Source organism: Leucoraja erinacea, chromosome 4 (genome assembly GCF_028641065.1).
Source record: "Leucoraja erinacea ecotype New England chromosome 4, Leri_hhj_1, whole genome shotgun sequence".
In the NCBI taxonomy this organism is placed as follows: Eukaryota; Metazoa; Chordata; class Chondrichthyes; order Rajiformes; family Rajidae; genus Leucoraja; species Leucoraja erinaceus.
In genome coordinates, this window is record NC_073380.1 from 93,646,866 (window position 1) to 93,668,876 (window position 22,011).

Below are 22,011 nucleotides of genomic sequence, written 5' to 3' on the forward strand. Positions count from 1 at the left end.
AAACCACAGTCCAGCTGCAGAACTTAAACTATAGAATGATTAACGAGACTAGAGTTACCGGATGATCTTTTATGAGAATCAGGGTTGGGAGTGGAGGGCACGTATTCCCTCACTTCAACTTCTCATAAAATAAAGATCAAACTTCAAACAGTTCTCGTTTAATCTTTCTATTTTATTTCAAAGTCACATGAGTGACTACGTGAAGATTTCCAAGCTCTGTGGTTTCATGCAGTAACCCAAATCTGTGTGTAAAACACTTAAACAGATAAACCATTAATGGTAACAAACATGGGTTATTAATACCATGATGCTAACTTGCATATATGGCCGTTGCTCGTAACCGGACCATAGTCTCAATTGACTTTGAGTTAGACAATAACTCAATCTGCAAATATCCAGGCATATTCAACCAAATTTTATAACTTAACACGCACTATGTAAGCCTCTTGCTGTGTGATAAAAGGGAAATATCCATTCTATTGGCTGCTAATGAGCCATCAGCAATCTCTTGAGAGACAACTAAATAACAATAAAGAAACTATCCTTCATCTCATAGGTACTAGCAAGCTCAGTGTACTTGTATACCTAATAACACCCCCAATCTCCGTTCTGGTGGGTATGCTGTCAGCTCCAAATGTACGCAATCATGCCCATTTTGTCTATGAGATCATTCCCATAACAAGCTACCCTAATGTCAGTTATGACCCAAAGACCAAGCCAGAGATTGAGTAAAGACTGTGTTCTTTGTGCTGAAATCAGTTGCTAAAAGCATAATCAACTTAAAAGATACTGCTCCCATTAGGAATATAGTAGATTAATATCTGCATAAAAATTTACTGATATACATTGCACACTACAGGTAATATAAAAGACACCTTGCTTAAAGTTAGTGAACAGCGGGTGAATAACCAATCATTTATTGTCCCACTTATGGGACTATAGAGAATGACAAAGCAGCACAAGCAGTGTCAATTGTGTTATCACATAATCGCTTCTCTAAGCCCAAACTGAAAGCAACACAAACCTTTGTTACTTCCATTTAAAAGTAACTCACATATTTTGTTCACAAACTTCCCATACAATCGTGCAGAGCTAGCTGCCCGAGAAAAAGGCTGCACCAGCCATCACTCGTGACCGAGTAAATAGGATCTGCTTCAGCCGCCTTACCATGGCCTGAATGAATAGGCAAAGTTGGCACTATTATATTTCATGTTGCCTAATCCTTAATATCGTAAGAGATATCTACTGATAAACCCCTAAGTTATATCAGCTGCAAATTTTGCATGTCATCTAAAAATTCGATGACACAATGCCCTTTGATCTGAGTAGGGCAGCATTAGCTTCCGCCACTGGCTTGGTTTTCAAAACACTAGATATCTGTGCCTCTTGTGTATAGATATAGCAAAGTATGCATCTTCAAGATCAATTCTCTGACTCAGCTCAATTGCTGAAATCCATCTCAAACTGGGTAACTAAACACATGATCAGATTAGCCAAATCCTAACCTGATTTGGCATGCTCCACGTTTCTGTAATCTTGAGAAATATCAGAATTATACCCCTCTTGTTCTTGGGCAGACTACTCATCCTCTGTGAGATGTCACTGATTCCACAAGGAACCACCGTTCCTCTATCGACCATACGGACAGAAAATGTTGGTTTCTCTTGCCGCGGAAGATGCATTATCGAGTTATTCATACATTTAGCTGATAACATAATCAGAACCTTATGACTAGAGCTGAAACACAGTATAGAAACATAGAAAATAGGTGCAGGAGTAGGCCATTCGGCCCTTTGAGCCTGCACCGTCATTCAATATAATCATGGCTGATCATCCAACACAGTATCCTGTACCTGCCCTCTCCATATCCCCTGATCCCTTTAGCCACAAGGGCCACATCTAACTCCCTCGTAAATATAGCCAATGAACTGGCCACAACTACCTTCTGTGACAGAGAATTCCACAGATTCACCACACTCTGTGTGAAAAATGTTTTTCTCATCTCGGTCCTAAAAGATTTCCCCCTTATCCTTAAACTGTGATCCCTTGTTCTGGACTTCCTCAACATCAGGAACAATCTTCCTGCAACTAGCCTGTCCAATTCCTTAAGAATTTTGTAAGTTTCTATAAGATCCCCCCTCAATCTTCTAAATTCTAGCGCGTACAAGCCGAGTCTATCCAGTCTTTCTTCATATGAAAGTCCTGCCATCCCAGGAATCAGTCTGGTGAACCTTCTCTGTACTCCCTCTATGGCAAGAATGGCTTTCCTCAGATTAGGAGACCAAAACTGTACACAATACTCCAGGTGTGGTCTCACCAAGACCCTGTACAACTGCAGCAGAACCTCCCTGCTCCTATACTCAAATCCTTTTGCTATGAATAGATGATGTTGCAGGTTGGGACCTTCAAACTGTTTGTGGGGGAGGGAGGGGGGGGGGGGGGGAACGAAAGCTAGAAGAGAGGACGGGCAGGACAAACCCATGCAGGCAATAGGTTGGGTAGTAAATAGGTGGACACAGGCAAGGGCGGGGGGTGGAAGGGAGGTTTAAAAGGCAGATGGTTGGACAGAGGCCAGAGATGAGAAAACCGATTATGTGACACAAAAGAATCTCGTATTGTGAAGCCAGAGGAAGGAATGTGGGTGGAGGGGGAGAGGAGAAATAGTTGCGAGTCCAGGTGGAAAGGGGGTGTGAAGGAGAAAGGGGAGCAAGAGGAGTTCGGCTGCGAGAGGTTACTTAAAATTTGAGTATTCAATGTTCATACCATTAGGTGGTAAACTACCTTAATGGAACAAAACGTGCTGTTCCTCCAGTTTGCATGGCCTCACTCTGGCAATGGAGGAGACCCCGACCCAGGACAGACAGCTCAGCATAGGAATGAGAAGGGGAGTTAAAATGGTTAACAACCAGATCCGGTATGTCTTGGCAGATTGAGCATGTGTTCAGCGAAAGTCGCCGAATCTGCACTCTTCTTGCCGATTTATAAAGGCCACATTAGGAACACTAGATGCAGTTCATGAGGTTAGAGTAGGTGCATGTGAACCTCTATTTAACTGGGAACGACTGTTGGAGTCCCTAGGTGGAGATGATAGAGGAGGTATTGGGACAGGTGTTAAATCTCCTACGTTTACAGGGGGAAATAACTGGGATGGGGGTGAATTGGGTGCGAAGGGTTGTGAACTATGCAGTTGCAGAGGGAGTAGTCTCTGCAGAAGGCGGAAATGGGTGAAGATGGGAAGGTGTTATTGGTGGTGGGATCACATTAGAGCTTACGAAAATGTTAGAGGATGATGTGTTGGATGCAGGGGCTGGCGGGGTGAAAGGTGCGGACCAAGAGAACTCTACCCTTGTTCATCTGGGGGAAGGGGAGATGAGAGCAGAACTATGTGATACAGAGGAGATGCAGGTGAGGGATCCATGTATGACAGCAGGAGGGAATATCACATTTACTAAAGAAAGAGGACATCTTGGTTGGCCTTGAATGGAAAGCCTCATCTTGGGAGCAGATGCAGCGGAGACTGAGGAATCAATTTCCATCTACCACCCTTCTCTGCCTGATGAAACCTCCTCACCGTCAACAATATATCTTTTGACTCCTCTCACTTTCTCCAAGTTAAAGGTGTAGCCATACACATTTGCATGAGCCCCAGCTATGCCTGCCTTTTTGTCAATTACATTGAACAGTTCTTGTTCCAGGCATACACTAGCACCATCCCTCAACTCTTTCTCTGCTAAATCGATGATTGCACTGGGTCTGCCTCCTGCACATGCAGAACTCATTGATTTCATTAACTTCACCACTAACTTACACCCTGCCCTCAAATTTACCTTGTCTACATCTGGCACCTCTCTCCTCTTTCTTGATCTTTTGGTCTCCATCAAAGGGAACAGTATATAGACTGATGTCTACTACAAACCTATCGAATCCCAGTTATCTGTACCACACTTCCTCCCACCTTGCCTTTTCCAAAGACGGTGTTCCCTATTCTCAATTCATCTGTCTCTGCCACATTTGTTCACAAGATAAGGCTTTCCATTCTAGTCCATCTATTGTTCCTTTTTTCTACCTGTCCATATGTACGTGGTATATATAATTCTATGGCCTAGAGCTGAGTCTCTCTAAGGTACTGTTCAGGCCGCATTTGGAGTACTGTGAGCAAATCAGGGCCCCATGTCCGAGGAAGGATGTGCTGGCTCTGGAGATGGTCCAGAGGAGGTTTACAAGAATGATTCCAGGAATAAATGGGTTAGCATATGATGAGCATTTGACACCACTGGGCTTCTACTCGCTGGAGTTTCGAATGTTGAGGGGGGAACACATTGAAACTTACAGAATAATGGAAGGCATAGAGTGGATGTGGAAAGGATGTTTCCACTGGTGGGAGAGTCTAGGACTTCTTTAGTCAGAGGGTAGTTAATATGTGGAACTCCAACTTTGTGACTTTTAGACCTGGAGCGGGGCCGTACATCGTCCGACGCAGCCTAAAATGGCCGTGGGACATACCATCGCCTGCGTGGGGCTTCAACATCAGGAGAAAAATGGTGCAGGGAAGAGAAAAGACTTTGCCTTCCATCACAGTGAGGAGGAGATTCACTGTGATGGATGTTTGAGTAAATTGAATTGTTTGAATGTCTTGTAGGGATTGTCTCTGGTTGTATGGCTGTGGAAACTAAGTTCCGTTTGAGCCTCACTGAGGTTCAAATGACATGTAATAAATATTAAATTCAATTCAATTCAATTGCCACAGAGGGCTGTGGAGGCCAAGTCTGTGGATATTTTTAAGGCAGAGATAGACACATTCTTGATTAGAACACGTGTCAAAGGTTATGGGGAGAAAGCAGAAAAATGGGATTAGGAGGCAGAGATCAACCATGATTGATTGGCGGAGTAGACTCGATGGGCCAAATTAATTCTACTTATAACCATATAACAGTAATACTTCTATAACTTGTGATCATTATTGTTTCATTCAAAATAAACCAAATAATGCGGTTACTTTCTCTTCATCAGAAGCATTAATGTCCAACATATACAGCATAATATAATATAAATTCCATGAATTTAGCACGTCAAAGAATGTTATGTTCAAACAATATCAAACAATTCTTCCTTTGAGATGCTTTATACTGTAGGTATCCTGAAATAAAATTTGACAAGCCTAAATTTGGCAATGAGGTCTATTTTTTCTTATTGTCAGGGAAAAATAATTGGATGGTGCTGGAAAATATATAGTCCACAATTAACCAGTACCCGACTGACCTAATGTAGACTTACACATCAAATTCACACTCCTACCTCATTATCATGATTGAAATATTCAGCCACGTGCACCTAAACTTTGGGATTTTGTCCAGGTAAAGTTGAAGACCTTTTTCTACATTGCTGATATGCATCTTTCATTGATGTATTACTTGATTTCACGAAGCAATCCAACATCTGGATCATCACCTGAGCCAGTGCAAATTACAGTGGAACCTGCAATAACAGGAAGAAATAGGCATCCCCGACATCTGCAAAGATGTGCAGCTGTGCTATCAAGGACCTTTAGAAAGCCTATCAGATGTTGATTTGTAGCAGAAAATTGGTGTAAAAACCTGCAAACAACTTGGACACTATTTCATGAAATAATCACTTAAAAGTTATATTTGAATCAGAAATAATTAGACATAATCACATTATATATTTACCATCATTTTGTAATAACAGCTCAATCATTGTAGCATAGTTCAAGGCTGCAGCGACATGTAGTGGAGTTCGGCCATAGTTATCAGCCTGGTTTACATTGGCTCCTTTCTCTATTAAAAAGACAGCTACATCAATATGCCAACTGCGTGCAACCTTAAATAAAAACAAAAAATATATATATAGTGATTGAGCTGCATGGTTAAACATTATGGGTGTTAACTTTTCCTCCTTGGTATGGGAGGAATGGGTTTGAATTTGTGGGACATTGTCATCAGTATTGAGGAAGGAGGGAGCTGTTCCAAAGGGATGGGCTTGACTTGAATCCTGCTGGGACAAGGGTCCTGGCGAACTACATAACTAGGGCTATAGAATAATTGGGGCATGAGGTCAATAAATTGGAAATGGATGGATGATGTTAAAGGGAAGGAGAGTGCAGGTGAGGTTACTGCAGTCTACAGAAGAAGGAGCACCACAGAAAGTTTAAGAAGGGATAAGAGCCTAAGGTCAGGCAAAGTGAGGACCAATTTGAGAAGAAGGGTAGGGAGGCTCTGCTGGTGGGGAATGAAATTCAGTCCTTAGCAAGTGATGACATAGGATCAGAAGACGTAGAATCCTTGTGGGTACAGCCAAGAAATTGTAAGGGTAAGCCCATGGTATTAGAGGGAAGATACTAGCATGGGTAGAAGGTTGGCTGAATGGCAGAAGGCAAAGAGTGGGAATAAAGGGGGCTTTTTCTGTTTGATTGCCGGTGACTACTGGTGTTCTGCAGGGGTCAGTGGTGGGTCCAATACTCTTCACTTTGTGCATTAATGATTTAGATGACAGAACTGATGGCTTTATGGCCAGATTTGCTGTGATATGAAGATGGGTGGAGGGACAGGTCATGTAGTAAAAGCAGGGTCTGCAGAAGGACTTGTCAGGTTGGGAGAGTGGACAAAAAGTGGCAGATGGAATACAGAGTAACAAAATGTGAGGTCACGCACTTTGGTTGCAAGAATAAAGGCGAAGACTATTTTCTAAATGGGGAGAGGTTTCAAAGGTTTCAAAGGTTATTTATTGGTCACATACACCATAGGTGTAGTGAAATGCTTCTTGCCAATGCAGCACATAAAAAAAAGAATACTGACATAACAATAATAAAGAGATTTAAACATAAAAAACATCCCCTCACAATGGTTCCCATTATGAAGGAAGGCACAAAGTCCAGGCCCCATCCCATGTCCACCCATAGTCGGGCCTATTGAGGCCTCCGCAGTCGCCTTTACGGAGGCCCAATGTTCCAGGCCGTTCTCGCTGGCGTCGGGAGAATCCTCTCAGCGGCTTGGGACACCTGGAATGGCCGCTTCCTTATTGGAGACCGCGGCTTCCGAAGCCAACAAGTCCGCGCTGGATGGAGCTCCACCACTGGCGATCTCGGTGAGAGATCCCAGTCTCCCGATGTTAAAGTCAGCGCCGCCGCTCCACAGACCCGCAGCTCCGCAATGTTTTTCTCGGTGGTCTCAGCTCACCGAAGTTCCAGCGCGGCGACCCAGGCAAGGCATCGCCCGCTCCGCGATAGCGCTCCAACGCTGTGCTGCCGCCGAAGCCGAGATTCTGGGCGGTCCCCTCAGGAAACGCCGCTCCAGGCCCGCTGGTAGGCCGCGAAGACGGGTCGAAAGTGCAGCCCGGAGAAAAGCTGCCTCTCCGACCAGGTAGGGACCCTGAAAAGTAGTTTCCCCCTTCCCCGCCCCCCCTACCCCCCCCATAAAAAAAGATTAGAACTCCAAAAACAAAACACTAAAACTCACTAAAAGTTAAAAAAAAGAGTGAAAAAACGGACATCTGCAGGTTGGGAAGCCATACCATACAGGATGGCGCCCTCATAAATTGGAGGTGCAAAGGAAGTAGAAGATTGCCAAAAGGTTAATTTGCTGGTTGAATTAGCAGTAAGGAAGGCAAATGCAATGTTAGCATTCATTTTGATAGCTAGAATATAAAAGCAGGGATGTAATGCTGAGGCTTTATAAGGTGCTGTTCAAATCACATTTGGAGTATTGTGAGCAGTTTTGGGTCCCATATCGTTGGAGGGATGTGCTGACATGAGAGAAGGTCCAGAGGAGGTTTACGAGAATGATCGCAGGGATGACTGGGTTAATGTATGATGAGTGCTAAACAGCCCTGCCATCACTTGCTGGAGTTAAGAAGGATCTCATTGAAACTTACCGAATAGTGAAAGGCTTGGATAGGGTGGATGAGGAGAGGATGTTCCCACTAGTGGAGAGTCTAGGACCGGAAGACACAGCCTCAGAATAAAAGGACATACCTTTAGAAAGGAGATGAGGAGGAATTTCTTTAGCCAGTGGGTGTTGAATCAGTGGAATTCATTGCCACAGCCGGCTGTGGGTCAAGTCATTGGGTAATTTTAAAGCAAATATTGACAGGGTTATTGAGGGCATCAAAGGTTATGGCGAGAAGGCAGGAGAATGGGGTTCAGTGCGAAAGACATCTCAGCCATGATTGAATGGCAGAGTAGATTTTATGGGCCGAATAGCCTAATTCTGTATCTATAACTTATGAACTCTTAGTAATATTAACTCTCAAAGTCTTACATTTGCTGGATGAATCAATTAAGGACAAAGTACATTAATAAGCATTAACAAAAATATTAACTATCTAAATAGATATTTAATCTATGTTTATCAATTTTTTTAAAATATTAAATTCTTTCATTCCGGTCACCATGGGTGAAGTTAGTATGAATACTAGCAAATACCTTTTATTCTGAATTATTCACAATTTTATTTGGTCAATAATCAGATTTTGCATCACCATTAGGGTAAAATAATAGACAATAGACAATGGGTGCAGGAGTAGGCCATTTGGCCCTTCGAGCCAGCACCGCCATTCAATGTGATCATGGCTGATCATCCGCAATCAATACCCCGTTCCTGCCTTCTCCCCATATCCCCTGACTCCGCTATTTTTAAGAGCCCTATCTAGCTCTCTCTTGAAAGTATCCAGAGAACCTGCCTCCACCATCCACATATGTCTATTGCCTTGGAAATCATAAAGGTATTTGTTACAGTACACTACAAGACTAGTCCACGATGCCCAATTCAAACACAATGTCAAATTAAACAAATGGTTTGCGAATGGTATGTTAGCTTTCATTGCAAAATGATTTGAGTATAGGAGTAGGGAGGTTCTACTGCAGTTGTACAGGGTCTTGGTGAGACCACACCTGGAGTATTGCGTACAGTTTTGGTCTCCTAATCTGAGGAAAGACATTCTTGCCATAGAGGGAGTGCAGAGACGGTTCACCAGACTGATTCCCGGGATGGCAGGACTTTCATATGAAGAAAGACTGGATAGACTCGGTTTGTCCTCGCTAGAATTTAGGAGATTGAGAGGGGATCTTATAGAAACTTACAAAATTCTTAAGGGATTGGACAGGCTAGATGCAGGAAGATTGTTCCCGATGTTAGGGAAGTCCAGGACAAGGGGTCACAGCTTAAGGATAAGGGGGAAATCCTTTAAAACCAAGATGAGAAGAACTTTTTTCACACAGAGAGTGGTGAATCTCTGGAACTCTCTGCCACAGAGGGTAGTTGAGGCCAGTTCATTGGCTATATTTAAGAGGGAGTTAGATGTGGCCCTTGTGGCTAAGGGAATCAGGGGGTATGGAGAGAAGGCAGGCATGGGATACTGAGTTGGATGATCAGCCATGATCACATTGAATGGCGGTGCAGGCTCGAAGGGCCGAATGGCCTACTCCTGCACCTAATTTCTATGCTTCTATGTTTCTAAATTCCTCTGCCAACAAATGATCCATAAATCTCCATTCCCTGAATATCATTAGCATATCTAAAAACCTCTTAACCAGCACTATAGTTTTTTCTTCCACCACCACCCCTGGCTGAATGTCCCACACACTTTTTCCACAGTTTGTAACGAGACAGCCTTATTCTAAAATAGATTTAGTTCATTTTTTTAATCATCAATCTACACACAATACCCCATAATAAAAAAAGTGAAAACACGTGTTTAGAAATTTTTGCAAAGTAATTAAAAAGAAATAACTTAAATGTCACATTTACATAAGTATTCAGACTCAGTACTTTGTTGAGGCTCATTTGGCAGCGATTACAGCCTCAAGTCTTCCTGGGTATGACGCAACAAGCTTGGCACCCTTGTATTTGGGTAATTTCTCCCATTCTTCTCTGCAGATCCTCTCAAGCTCCGTCAGGTTGAATGGGGATCGTCGATGCACAGTCTCTCCAGAGATGTTCGATCAGGTTCAAGTCCAGGCTCTGGCTGGGCCGCTCAAGGATATTCACAGACTTGTCACAAAGCCACTCCTGCGTTGTCTTGGCTGTGTGCTTACGGTCATTGTCCTGTTCGAAGGTGAACCTCCACCCCAGTCTAGTCTGAGGTGCAGAACGCTCTGTAGCAGGTTTTCATCAAGGATTTCTCTGTAATTTGCTCCATTCATCTTTCCCTCGATCCTGACTAGTCTCCCAGTTCCTGCCGCTGAAAAACATCTCCACAGAATAATTCTAGCACCACCATGCTTCCCCATAGGTATGGTATTGGCCAGGTGATGAGCAGTGCCTGCTTTCCTCCAGACGTGACGCTTGGCATTCAGGCCAAAGTATTCAATTTTGGTTTCATCAGACCGGAGAATTTTGTTTCTCATGCCTTTTGGCAAACTCCATGCGGGCTGTCATGTGCCTTTTACTGAGGAGTGGTTTCCGCCTTGCCACTCTACCATAAAGGCCTGATTGGTGTAGTGCTGCAGATATAGTTGTTCTGGAAGTTTCTCCCATCTCCATAGAGGAACTCCGGAGCTATGTCAGAGCGACCATCGGGTTCTTGGTGACCTCCCTGACCAAGGTCCTTCTCCCCCGATTACTCAGTTTGGCCAGGCGGTCAGCTCTATGAAGAATCCTGGTGGTTCCAAAGTTCTTCCATTTAAGAATGATGGAGGCCACAGTGCTCTTCGGGAAATGCAATGCTGCAGAAATTGTTTTATACCCGTCCACAGATCTGTGTCTCGACACAATCCCATTCTGTCTCTGAGGTCTACAGACAATTCCTTTGTCTTCATGGCTTGGTTTTTGCTCTGACATGCACTGTCAACTGTGGGACCTTATATAGACAGGTGTGTGCCTTTCCAAATCATGTACAATCAATTTAATTTACCACTGGTGGACACCAATCAAGTTGTCGAAACATCTCAAGGATAATCAATGGAAACAGGATGAACCTAAGCTCAATTTTGAGTGTCATAGCAAAGGGTCTGAATACTTATGTAAATGTGATATTCCAGTTATTTATTTGTAATTACTTTGCAACATTTTCTAAACACATGTTTTTGCTTCTTCATTCTGGGGTATTGTGTGTAGATTGATGATGACAATTTTAATTTAATCCACTTTAAAATAAGGCTGTAACGTAACAAAATATGGAAAAAGTGAAAGGGTCTGAATACTTTCTGAATGCACTGCATCTCCATGTCTCACTTTAAATGCATCAAAGAAATCTGATTCAACACTTAAGAGGCCAGAGAGATCAGCATTCCCATTGACCTATACAAAGAGTTTTTTTCCTGATTGAGGATATCAGATAGTAATTTGCTCAGTTGTGGACTAATCCTCCAACAAGAAAAAACAAATTCATATTCAGCCTCCTGATAGAAATGTTGCACTCTTTCCGCGCTTGTAAACACGTTGTGAACAGCTGCACAGATTCAGCATTGTAATGTGATTTCACAGAAATCCAACCAAATGTAGCATTGCCTGTCTATTTCTATATTTCTTAATAGCTTGCAAAAATTCCTATAATTAGTAATGATGGACGATACAGGCTTTCATCATGCGTACTTTGTTATACGGAAGACAATGGGTAGATGCGGGAGCAGCATGCAACAAGGGAAAGTCTGCAATGCTTCTGACTTCATGTTCTGCAACAACATTCGAGTTACACTAAGCATTGCCTCTTCCAGAAGAAACCACTCGAAATATGTTTGACTTCAGCTACTCAGTTGTCAAAAAGTATGAGTCAGTTTATCCTGATAAAGAGCAGGAGAGCAGTACATCCAAAACTGTCACACAATATGTTTGGCTGATGTGTTCAGCATGGTTAAACATTTTGCAAAGTAGCAATTTATGGAAGCTGTGTGAGATATGCAAGATATGTGCAAGTATGAGGTATGAAGAAAAAGTGTGTTAATGTGCAGTACAACATTAAAATATGTTGATATCCTGTCTTGATGCACTGGAACCAATCATGAATTTCATCATCAATATTTGCCTTCAATGAAATATGGCTCCCAATACTTCATAAACAGGTGGCTCAACTGCTGCAGAGAAATGGAGAACTCATTCACTGCTGGTCTCAGCTATCAAATTCTGCAATGTGTCTCATCAATGGAATGATTCCCACCACTACCCTGTATTTGCAATCACAAACCTACTCTTATTATTATAAATATTATTATATAAACTTCCATCCCCCACCAGGATGGTCTCAAAGCCCTCCGGTTCTTCCTCGACCAGAGAAGCAACCTATATTCAGCCACTGACACTCTCCTCCGCCTAGCGGAGCTGGTCCTTACCTTCAAAACTTCACGTTTAACTCCTCCCATTTCCTCCAAATACAAGGCCTAGCTATGGCACACGCATGGGCCCCAGCTACGCTTGCCTCTTTGTCGGTTACGTCGAACAATCCTTGTTCAATACGTACCAGGGCCCCATCCCCGACCTCTACCTCCGTTACATCGACGACTGCTTTGGTGCCACCTCCTGCATCCACACACAACTGACTGACTTCATGCACTTCACCACCAACTTCCATCCGGCACTCAAATACACCTGGACTATTTGCGACACTTCCCTACCATTCCTTGACTTCACTATCTCCATCGCAGGTGATAGACTTCTGACCGACATCCACTATAAACCCACTGACTCCCATGGCTATCTGGACTACACTTCTTCCCACCCTGCTTCCTGTAAGGACTCCATCCCCTACTCCCAATTCCTCCGTCTATGCCGCATCTGCTCCCAGGATGAGGCGTTCCACACCAGGGCATCTGAAATGTCCTCATTCTTCAGGGAACGGGGGTTCCCCTCCTCCACCATAGATGAGGCTCGCACCAGGGTCTCTTCCATACCCCACAACACTGCTCTCTCTCCCCATCCCCGCACTCGCAACAAGGGCAGAGTCCCCCTAGTCCTCACCTTTCACCCCACCAGCCGTCACATACAACAAGTAATCCTCCATCAGTTTCGCCACCTCCAACGTGACCCCACCACTCGCCACATCTTCCCATCTCCCCCCCATGTCTGCCTTCCTCAAAGACCAATCCCTCCGCAACTCCCTTGTCAATTCTTCCCTTCCCTCCCGTACCACCCCCTCCCCGGGCACTTTCCGTTGCAACTGCAAGAAATGCAACAACTGTCCCTTTACCTCCCCCCTCGAATCCATTCAAGGACCCAAGCAGTCGTTCCAGGTGCAACAGAGGTTCACCTGTATCTCCTCCAACCTCATCTACTGCATCCGCTGCTCTAGATGTCAGCTGATCTACATCGGTGAGACGAAGCGGAGGTTGGGTGATCGTTTCGCCGAACACCTCCGCTCGGTCCGCAAGAACCTACCTGACCTCCCGGTGGCTCAGCACCTCAACTCCCCCTCCCATTCCCCTCCGACCTCTGTCCTGGGTCTCCTCCATGGCCAGAGTGAGCAACACTGGAAATTGGAGGAACAGCACTTCATATTCCGCTTGGGGAGCCTGCATCCTGCAGGCATGAACATTGAATTCTCCCAATTTTGTTAGCCCTTGCTGCCTCCTCCCCTTCCTCAGCCCTCGGGCTGTCTCCTCCCATCCCTCAGCCCTCGGGCTCCTCCTCCTCCTTTTTGCTTCCTTCTCCCCGCCACCCCATATCAGTCTGAAGAAGGGTTTTGGCCCGAAACGTTGCTTATTTCCTTCGCTCTATAGATGCTGCTGCACTCGCTGAGTTTCTCCAGCATGTTTGTGTACCTACTCTTATTATGTCCACTGCAGTTCACTCCATTTCATGATGTAACTAAGGATATAATGCCGAGGCTTTATCTGGTGCTGGTGTGGCTTCATTTGTAATATTGTGAGCAGATTTGGGCCCATATCTGATAAAAGATGTGCTGGCTTTGGAGAAGGTCCAAAAGGGGTTTACAAGAATGATCCCGGAGCTGAATGGGATAATATATTCGGAGTAGTTTAGAATAATGAGGGGAAGGATCTAATTGAAACATACCGGATAATGAAAGGCCTAGAGTGGACATGGAAAGGATGTTTCCAGTAATGGGAAAGAGTAGAACCAGAGGGCACAGCCTCAGAATAAAAGGACATTCCTTCAAAATGAAGATTAGGCGGAATTACCTTCGCCATAAGGTGGTGAATCTGTGGAATTCACAACCACAGATGGCAGTGGAGGCCAAGGCATTGGACATTTTTAAGGCAGAGATTGACAGGTTTTTTATTAATAAGGGCACCAAAAGTTATGGGGAGGAGGCAGGAGAATGGGGTTGAGAGGGAAAATAGATCAGCCAGAAATGAATGGCAGTGGCAATTCGATGGGCTAAATGGCCGAATTCTGCTCCTATGTCTTAGTCATGACAGTTTGCCTGTAATCCAATGTCAGCATGGTAATAATTATCATTGTGATGAGACGAGAGAATAACTTTACCACAACCTTTGCCAGTTCTAGCTAGGTGCAGTTAATTGTATATAGTATGTCCCATTATCAGTTTTCCCATACTAACAAATTTCATTATCAACATCTCTCTCAAACAGAATCTTAAACCTTGTGAGCATTATTTTATATTTGCACTTTGCTAAAATTAATTTTATTTCCCATTACTATATTTAACATAATTGCCTCTGTACTTGATTGGCTTTTATATAGAGCTGTATATATAAAAATATATACTCTATGTAATGTAATTACAGCTCATTAAAGCAAATAGTGCAATCTATTAGGTAAAACTATCACATCTTATGAAAAAAAAATCAATACATACCTCATGAAGCAACGTTTGTCCATGTCTGTCCATGGTGTTAACTTTAGCTCCTCTATGTATTAACTTGTTCAACAACTTGAGACTTATCTAAAATATAATTCCACATATCATTGCAATCTTTAAAAAGACAGACATTGTTTTAAGAAGCATTTATTACATAATATAAATGTCGAGATCTATATTAAATAAATATAGTTAATGAGCCATTTTACATATATATAGCCAAAATGCTATTTAGATTCCCTAATGGGTCAGTAACTCATCCTTTAAGTAACATTAACCTTGGACCTTGTATGAAAGGTGAAAGGATACAACTACATTGTATTTGTTTCTTCAGTCCTCATTCAGAATAAAACAAAAACATGTGTAGGAAAGAACTGCAGATTCTGGTTTAATGAGTGACGTTTTGGGTCGAGACCCTTCTTCAGGTCTCAACCCGAAACATCACCCATTCTTTCTCAGCAGAGATGTTGTCTGTCCTGCTGAGTTACTCCAGCATTTGTGTCTAAAACAAAAACATAATTGGTATTTGCACCTCTGAATTGACATATGAAAAGTGGACCTGTATTCACATATTGTTCAATTTAAGAGGGAACTTTAATGCTTTTAAAGGTTTTCATAGAAAAAAATCAGCCACACTGACAACGCTAAAGAAGGGTAACAGAATAGTCAGACCTGGAATCAGGGTGGTGTCCAGTGATGAACGGGAGTGAGGAAGTCAAATTTGAGATTGAGACTGATTAGATGGAGGTGGAGGTACCCAAAAGACCGAGGAATAATGAAAAGAGGTGGTGGTGCCATGGAGGCATTCTAGTGGGAGTTTTAAGGTATCGGCAGCAAAGCTAGGAAGAGGGCTCGTTAGAGAGAGTGAAAGGGGAAGAGAACAATCAGGAACATATTGTAAGCAAGAGTTATCTGCTACACAATCAATGACTCCACAACAGGTACATTTTTTACCTCCATTTTATGCATTATACCTGCTTCAGAATGAATGAACGATACTGTTTGTAGCAATGTTACAAAATGTTGAGATTTAAAAAATCAAGTCTGCAATTTATCCCATCAGATAAAGCATAACAATAAGTTTAATTCGACACCAAATTCACTTTCATATCTCAAGTATTAAAAAAGTTATGGCCATTTTCATACTCGGAAATTAGCATCTTGTTCCCTATTGATTTTCAATGGACATTACAAAAAAGCTGTGATCTTGGATAGTCAAAAGCCCATTTCTTAAGGAAAATTAACATTTTTAAATAGCCTAAGTGTCCAAAGATTATTCACAAATAATTCACAATATAACATGATTTTTATATCTAATTTACATTAATTTATAGGCCAAATGGAAGGAATTTAGTGTTCAATTGCTGTAAATAAATGCCCATTTAAATCGGCTTTCTAGTGGGTTCATGTGAACGCGCTGGTTTAGAACGTTCACATCACGCTGGATTAGTGCCCTCAAATGCTGAGAAAAATACTGCGGGATATAAAAAGCCCAAAATGAACTACTCGCTATAGATAACTTGATATACAGGGTTATATATATGCCCCATTTAATGTAAAAATAAGGTACATACCTTTAATTGTTTGCTTTATAAAACCCTGGGGCTGCGAGAGGTTGCGGAATGAGAGAGTAATTTTAAAACTATTATAACTATATTATCGAGGCCTATAAAACTAATAGTACTTTTTGCGACCGGGTCTTGCAGCGATTTTTCGTTAATGATTTACTAGGCTGAACATCTGCGATTAGAACAGCCGAGTAAAAATCGCGTTTTAAACCCGCCCCCTCCAAACAGCGCCAAAATCGCGGACATGGCTTTGTGGCAGATTCCCAATGACGATCCAGGTAGGTTTTGTAACATACCTACTGTTTGTAGGCTTTTAAATATCATTTTACTTCCGGGTCACGTGAGTGATTCCGTGAAGAAGCCCCACCAGTGCGCATGCACGTCATTACGTCGTTCGCATGGTAAGGCACCAGACATGCAGGGCTTCGCTCCCTGCCGACGGTAAGGTGAAACCTGCAGGTAAGAGTTTTTATTACTTACCAGGTTTGATGTTCGTGCAGGAACCTCTCTTCATAGAGGTATCCTGCAGGAATTGGCGAAGTCCGGCGAGTGAACCGACTATGGGCTGTGGGGAGACCCCGGTTCTGATCATGGAAGCGGATAGTCGGGTAAAAATGTCGGGATTTGAGCTTTTTTAAAGCCACTGACTAAGCGGTCAGTGGTTTCAAACCTGCTGTGGTTCCCCGGGCCGGGTAAAACACGCAGGTGGGCGGGGCTACCGCCAGAGTTGCTGACAGTGAGGTCAGTGGCTAAAAAGAATCATCGATCTGTGGGTCCCAGGCATGGGGTGCGATCACAGATAGTCAAACAGCCCTATTGAACTGAGAGGAGTCGGGCTGAAAGGATTCTCTTCCAGAAATAAGTATTTGTTTCTGTATGCATTCTGTTGTTATTTTTTAACCCTTAACAGGCACCTGTGTGGGCCTATAGGATAGGACAGCAGCGCCTGGGACAGGACTGCTCAGTGGGTCAGCGCGGGCCTATGGTACAGGCCGCGCCAGCAGCGCCTGGGACAGGACTGCTTAGTGTATGAGCGCGCGCCTATGGTACAGGCCGCGGCAGCAGAGTTTAGGACAGGACTGCTCAGTGTGTCAGCGCGGGCCTATGGTACAGGCCGCACCAGCAGCGCCTGGGACAGGACTGCTCAGTGTGGCAGCGCGGGCCTATAGTACAGGCCGCGCCAGCAGCGCCTGGGACAGGGCTGCATAGTGTGTGAGCGCACCAACCACATTGGCGCACGGAGGCTGTGAGGATTTAAATCTCCAGGTAATTGCCACAAACGTGGCTGAAGTTCGGGTTGTTTTGCTGTGGTGCTGTGCTGTGTATTTCTTCCAGGACAACGCCATGGACAAGACAACCAAGGGAAAGAGGCAAGCTGCAAGAAAATTGGTAGACAGCCGCGGGAGTGCGGTCTGTGAACGGCTGCCTCATACCCCTGCACAGTCGCCGGTCGGGAGCGGTGCGACTGCAGACTTGGGTGCTGCAAAGCACAGAGCCAGCGCCAGTCGGGCGTAAAGCCACCCACAAGTCTATTAGGCCCACTGACTAGCCAGAGTCAGGAGCGGAGAATTCCTCTCCGGGGCTGGATACCGTTTTTTCAACAGTTATCCCAAATGGAGCACCTCTTGCAGAGGTTGTTTCCCCAGGGCACACTCCAGGAGCAGGAGTGGTTTCGGCAGTAGGCTGGAGAAGAGGCCGCGCCAGCAGCACCTAGTAAAGGGCTACTCGTTAGCACCCTCATTGATGAGGCGCGTGTCAAGGGTCAGCTGAGTTCTGATCCCGACTCTGACAGTGAGTTCAATCCAGGCGAAGAACGGCAGCTGCCAGATGTCCCATCCCAGGCAGTACGATTCGCTGTCCCGTCAGAGTCAGGAGAGCCACTGGGAGTTGAATTGGCCTCCACGATAAATTATTTAATCTCCCATCAGCTATAGGAGCTCACGATGGATGAGACACGCAAAGAAACATGAGACCCCGGGGAACTGTGTGTTGCCTTAAGGTGCCTGCAGTGAACAAGCTGATATGGGGTCAGATGGGCATGGCATGCATGCCCAGGCAATGAAGCTGCAACGAATGCTGCTGGGCTCAGGAATGACTGCGTTCGCTAGAAAGGGCAGCTGTCCGAGACGCAGCAACGTTAAGCCACCGGTGGTCGGCAAATCTGAAATCTGCACCTACCTACAAGAGAGGTGCAGATTCCGGGTTTGGACCAGGAACAAGCCGGCCGTGGAAGCAGATGCGCAGCTGGCGCTCTGCAGCGGGACCATGGATGAATGGCAGAGTTCATCATTTGGCGACAACGCACCCTATGCCTTCATCGGTAGTGGGCGGTTCACTGAAGCTGGTGGCAGCATGACAGCTGGGCACAGGTTCCAGGCACCCTACCAGTCCTACTCAACAAGGTGGGTCTGGCACTTCCAAAACATGGGCAAGTGGACCACTCACAAGCTGGTAATATTTACACTTGTTTGTACAGCATACAAAGGATAAAAGCATGGTCATCTGCTTAGAGGGCACAATGCTAGTATTCCAAGCAAGTTTGGAATTAGAGCCAGAATTGTCGGTTTTTCCAGACAGGCTCGAAAATTGGACAGAGTTGTCGTGCAAAGCACCCATGCAATGATGGCAGGAGTGGCCTGTTCATTATGAAAAATACCGTTTAACTGTGCTAATAACAGTAAAACATTGCAATATGGTATAAACTATATTCCCAGGTTATTTAACAAATTATAAAATCGGTGTTTCGACTCGGAGTTCGAAAACACTTGTTATGTTTGTCTGGATGATATTCTAATGCTGTATTTTTGTTAAAATCACCGGTTCAGTCTCAAACTATATTTGAGAAATTGGGCTCAGCCATCCAGCTAACTTTAAGTTGTTACCTAATAGACTTGTTGGCCAATAGGATTTATCTTTAACTATTGATTAGTTATGACTCCGCCTTGGGGCACGAGATGGGAGTTAATAGAAACCTGTTAAAGCTCAATTCTATTCATCTAGAGTATTGGCAATATAGTAGCTGTGACTCAGCTGTGCAAGTCAGGAAAGTAGCAATTTCTCAAATGACATGTGGGTGATTGTAAACAGGCTTATGCTGTGAACAGCTGAAGCTACCTAAGTCACAATGATGAATAGTATTCAGCATTGCTCCAGCTAAGTGCTCTAAGATGGAAAAAATTGCGAATGTCCTCGCTAGTTGGAGGTGCAGGAGATTTGCATAAGTTGCCAATTCTTAAGTTGTTGGTATCAACTATCTATAGACGCTAGACGCATCCCATGGGTAAAGGGCTATTGAGTGAATACATAATCTACAAGCCTAACTTCAAGTTGATACACTACGGTGGTGGCAGATGTTAGTCACATGGCAATAAAGTAAAGTATCCAGGAATATTTACCTAATTCCGTGCCACTGGTGTGTCATCAAGTTCAGATTCAGGACAACACAGAATAAGTGTTGAATCACAAAGTATTTATGAAAATATGGTTCATGCTTTTTCACTGATTGCAAAAATATGTGGTATAACAAAGGTGAGAGATACATTCTCACCACAAGAAGGAGGAATGTTCTTTTATGCTTTTCTCCATTTTGCCTCATCTGTCAGGTCTTGAAATAAAGTCAGCCAGATCTCGCTTTAATTTAGTTTTCGTACTGTCTGACTGGCTGTGCAGACATGCTTTCCGCTTTCGTCGGGCATGATAATCCATCTGTATAAGGTTATTCTGAAAAAACGAAAACTTTGCTGGTTCAAACTTTGGTTCAGGAAACCAGCCTCTGCATAATAAAACAATTATTGATTTACACATTCTCAATGGATTGCCTTACGGCTCAGGTTTGTCACATCGATCCATACATATGCTCACTGCAGAGTGCACGGAGAGCACCAAAAAAGCTGTACTTTCCTATAGGAGATGGGAAGGGGGTTTTGTTTAATCTTAATGTTACATTTAATATGGCACAGATTACTGACATGTGGAATCAGCATTGTTCTTTAGCCACAAACAATCAAACAAGAAAAAGTCAGTTCAGACTATTTCAAGGTGGCTGAAGCAGGTTCTGGTTTATGCAGGTATTGACACTGACGATTTTACATTTCATTCCATCAGGGCGGAATGGACGTTCCCATCGACCATATCCTCGCGACCGCACGATGGTCAAGTGAATGCATTTTCAATTTTTTTTTACGATAGGCTGATTCCCGACCCGGGCTGTTTGCCCATTCTGTTTTGCTTTCATTTTAGCCTCCTCTGACAGAGAAGGGTTGTTATTGATTGCTTTATTCACATAAGCCATTAAAACATTTGAATCAATGTTATGGTTAATGCATTGTTGATTATTCACTCATTCTGAGAATCGATCAAGTGAGACGCCGAGATTTGAATCTGCGGCATGAAATCACAGAGCTTTGAACCCTTCACGGAATCACTCGCGTGACTCCGAAGTAAAATAGTAAGATTAAACGAGAACTTACCAGTTTGAAGTTTGATCTTTATTTTATGAGGAGTGATTGCGTTGGTGATTACGTGCCCACCACGTCCAACCCTCTCTCTCATAAAGGTCATATGGTAGTTCTCATATTGCTGATCTTACTATGTTACTTCAAATATTCTGTTATCTGTGATTGCATACCGCTGCTTTGAAGATTTACGTGCATGCGCACTGGCGGGGCTTCTTCACGTAATCACCAACGTAACTCCTCATAAAATAAAGATCAAACTTCAAACTGGTAAGCTCGTTTAATCTTACTATTATACTCTATACCAGAGTTTATGCAGCCTATTTTATTATTGGATGATAGGCAAATAGATGTAGGTGGCCGATTAACTGTTTCTTGATTGACCTCCCATGAATCTAACAGGAGTCTCAGCAGTTATTTTATGCTTTTATAAAGCACAGCTTTCCTGTCTTGTTGACAGAGGGGCTTGGCTACTGCAGTTCTTCACCTGCAAGATATCTGTGATTTGTGAAGACACACATGGGTAAATACATCTTCTGAAAATAATTGAATAATGTTCGAATTCTATGTATTATTTTACAGTTTGGGCTGCAGATATATCAGGATCTGGAAATTACTACAGTAATCATATCATCATATCACATCTATCATATCATATTAAAAGTCTGATCTTGTACGTGTGTGTATATGTGTGTGTTTGTGTGGTTGTATTTACATCTTCGCAAAAACACTACGCGTTAACAATTACATTTTTACATATTCTGATTTACATTTTTCCCCTCGAGGCAGAGATCAACTTCCATGAACATTTTATGTTTTATTTCTCGACTTATTACTGAATAAAAGTAAGTAAGAAGTTTAAGAACATCACGTGATTTTGAATTTAAAAAGACCAGCTTTCACTGTAGTAAAGGAGTCTAGTCTGACACACTGTAACCTTTACTAGAGTCTTTAATATAGCACATGGCACACACGTCCCAGTACTGGCTGCATCCAGCCTTCAGGCATACCAGGACAAAATGGGAGGAGGAGAAGGGAGGAGATCATAGTCATACTGATGTGAGGGGGCGTGTTAATGGTGATGAGGTAGCTACATTATAGGTTGCATGCATAAACCATCTACATCCTTTCCCATACAATTTAAACAAAGTTATAAGAACAGCAGGTTGATTATACAGGACCTGCAAAACTAGGCAAAGTCTCCGTAGCGATCCGGAGGTCTGACAATCCGACCCGAGCGAGTGCGCACAGCACCCTCACCC

The 22,011-nt window shown here is 43.5% G+C and overlaps 1 protein-coding gene across 1 annotated transcript in view; it reads right to left on the bottom strand.

Annotated features, from left to right (window-relative positions):
* The window catches only part of LOC129696066 (transient receptor potential cation channel subfamily A member 1-like), a 135,326-nt gene that overhangs the window by 81,591 nt on the left and 31,724 nt on the right, over positions 1 to 22,011 (bottom strand). The window contains exons 4-5 of the mRNA XM_055633474.1: positions 14,725 to 14,811; positions 5,688 to 5,838 (exon numbers count right to left, since the gene is read on the bottom strand). Coding sequence (XP_055489449.1) covers positions 5,688 to 5,838; positions 14,725 to 14,811 — 238 coding nt within the window. The remainder of the gene's footprint in view (positions 1 to 5,687; positions 5,839 to 14,724; positions 14,812 to 22,011) is intronic.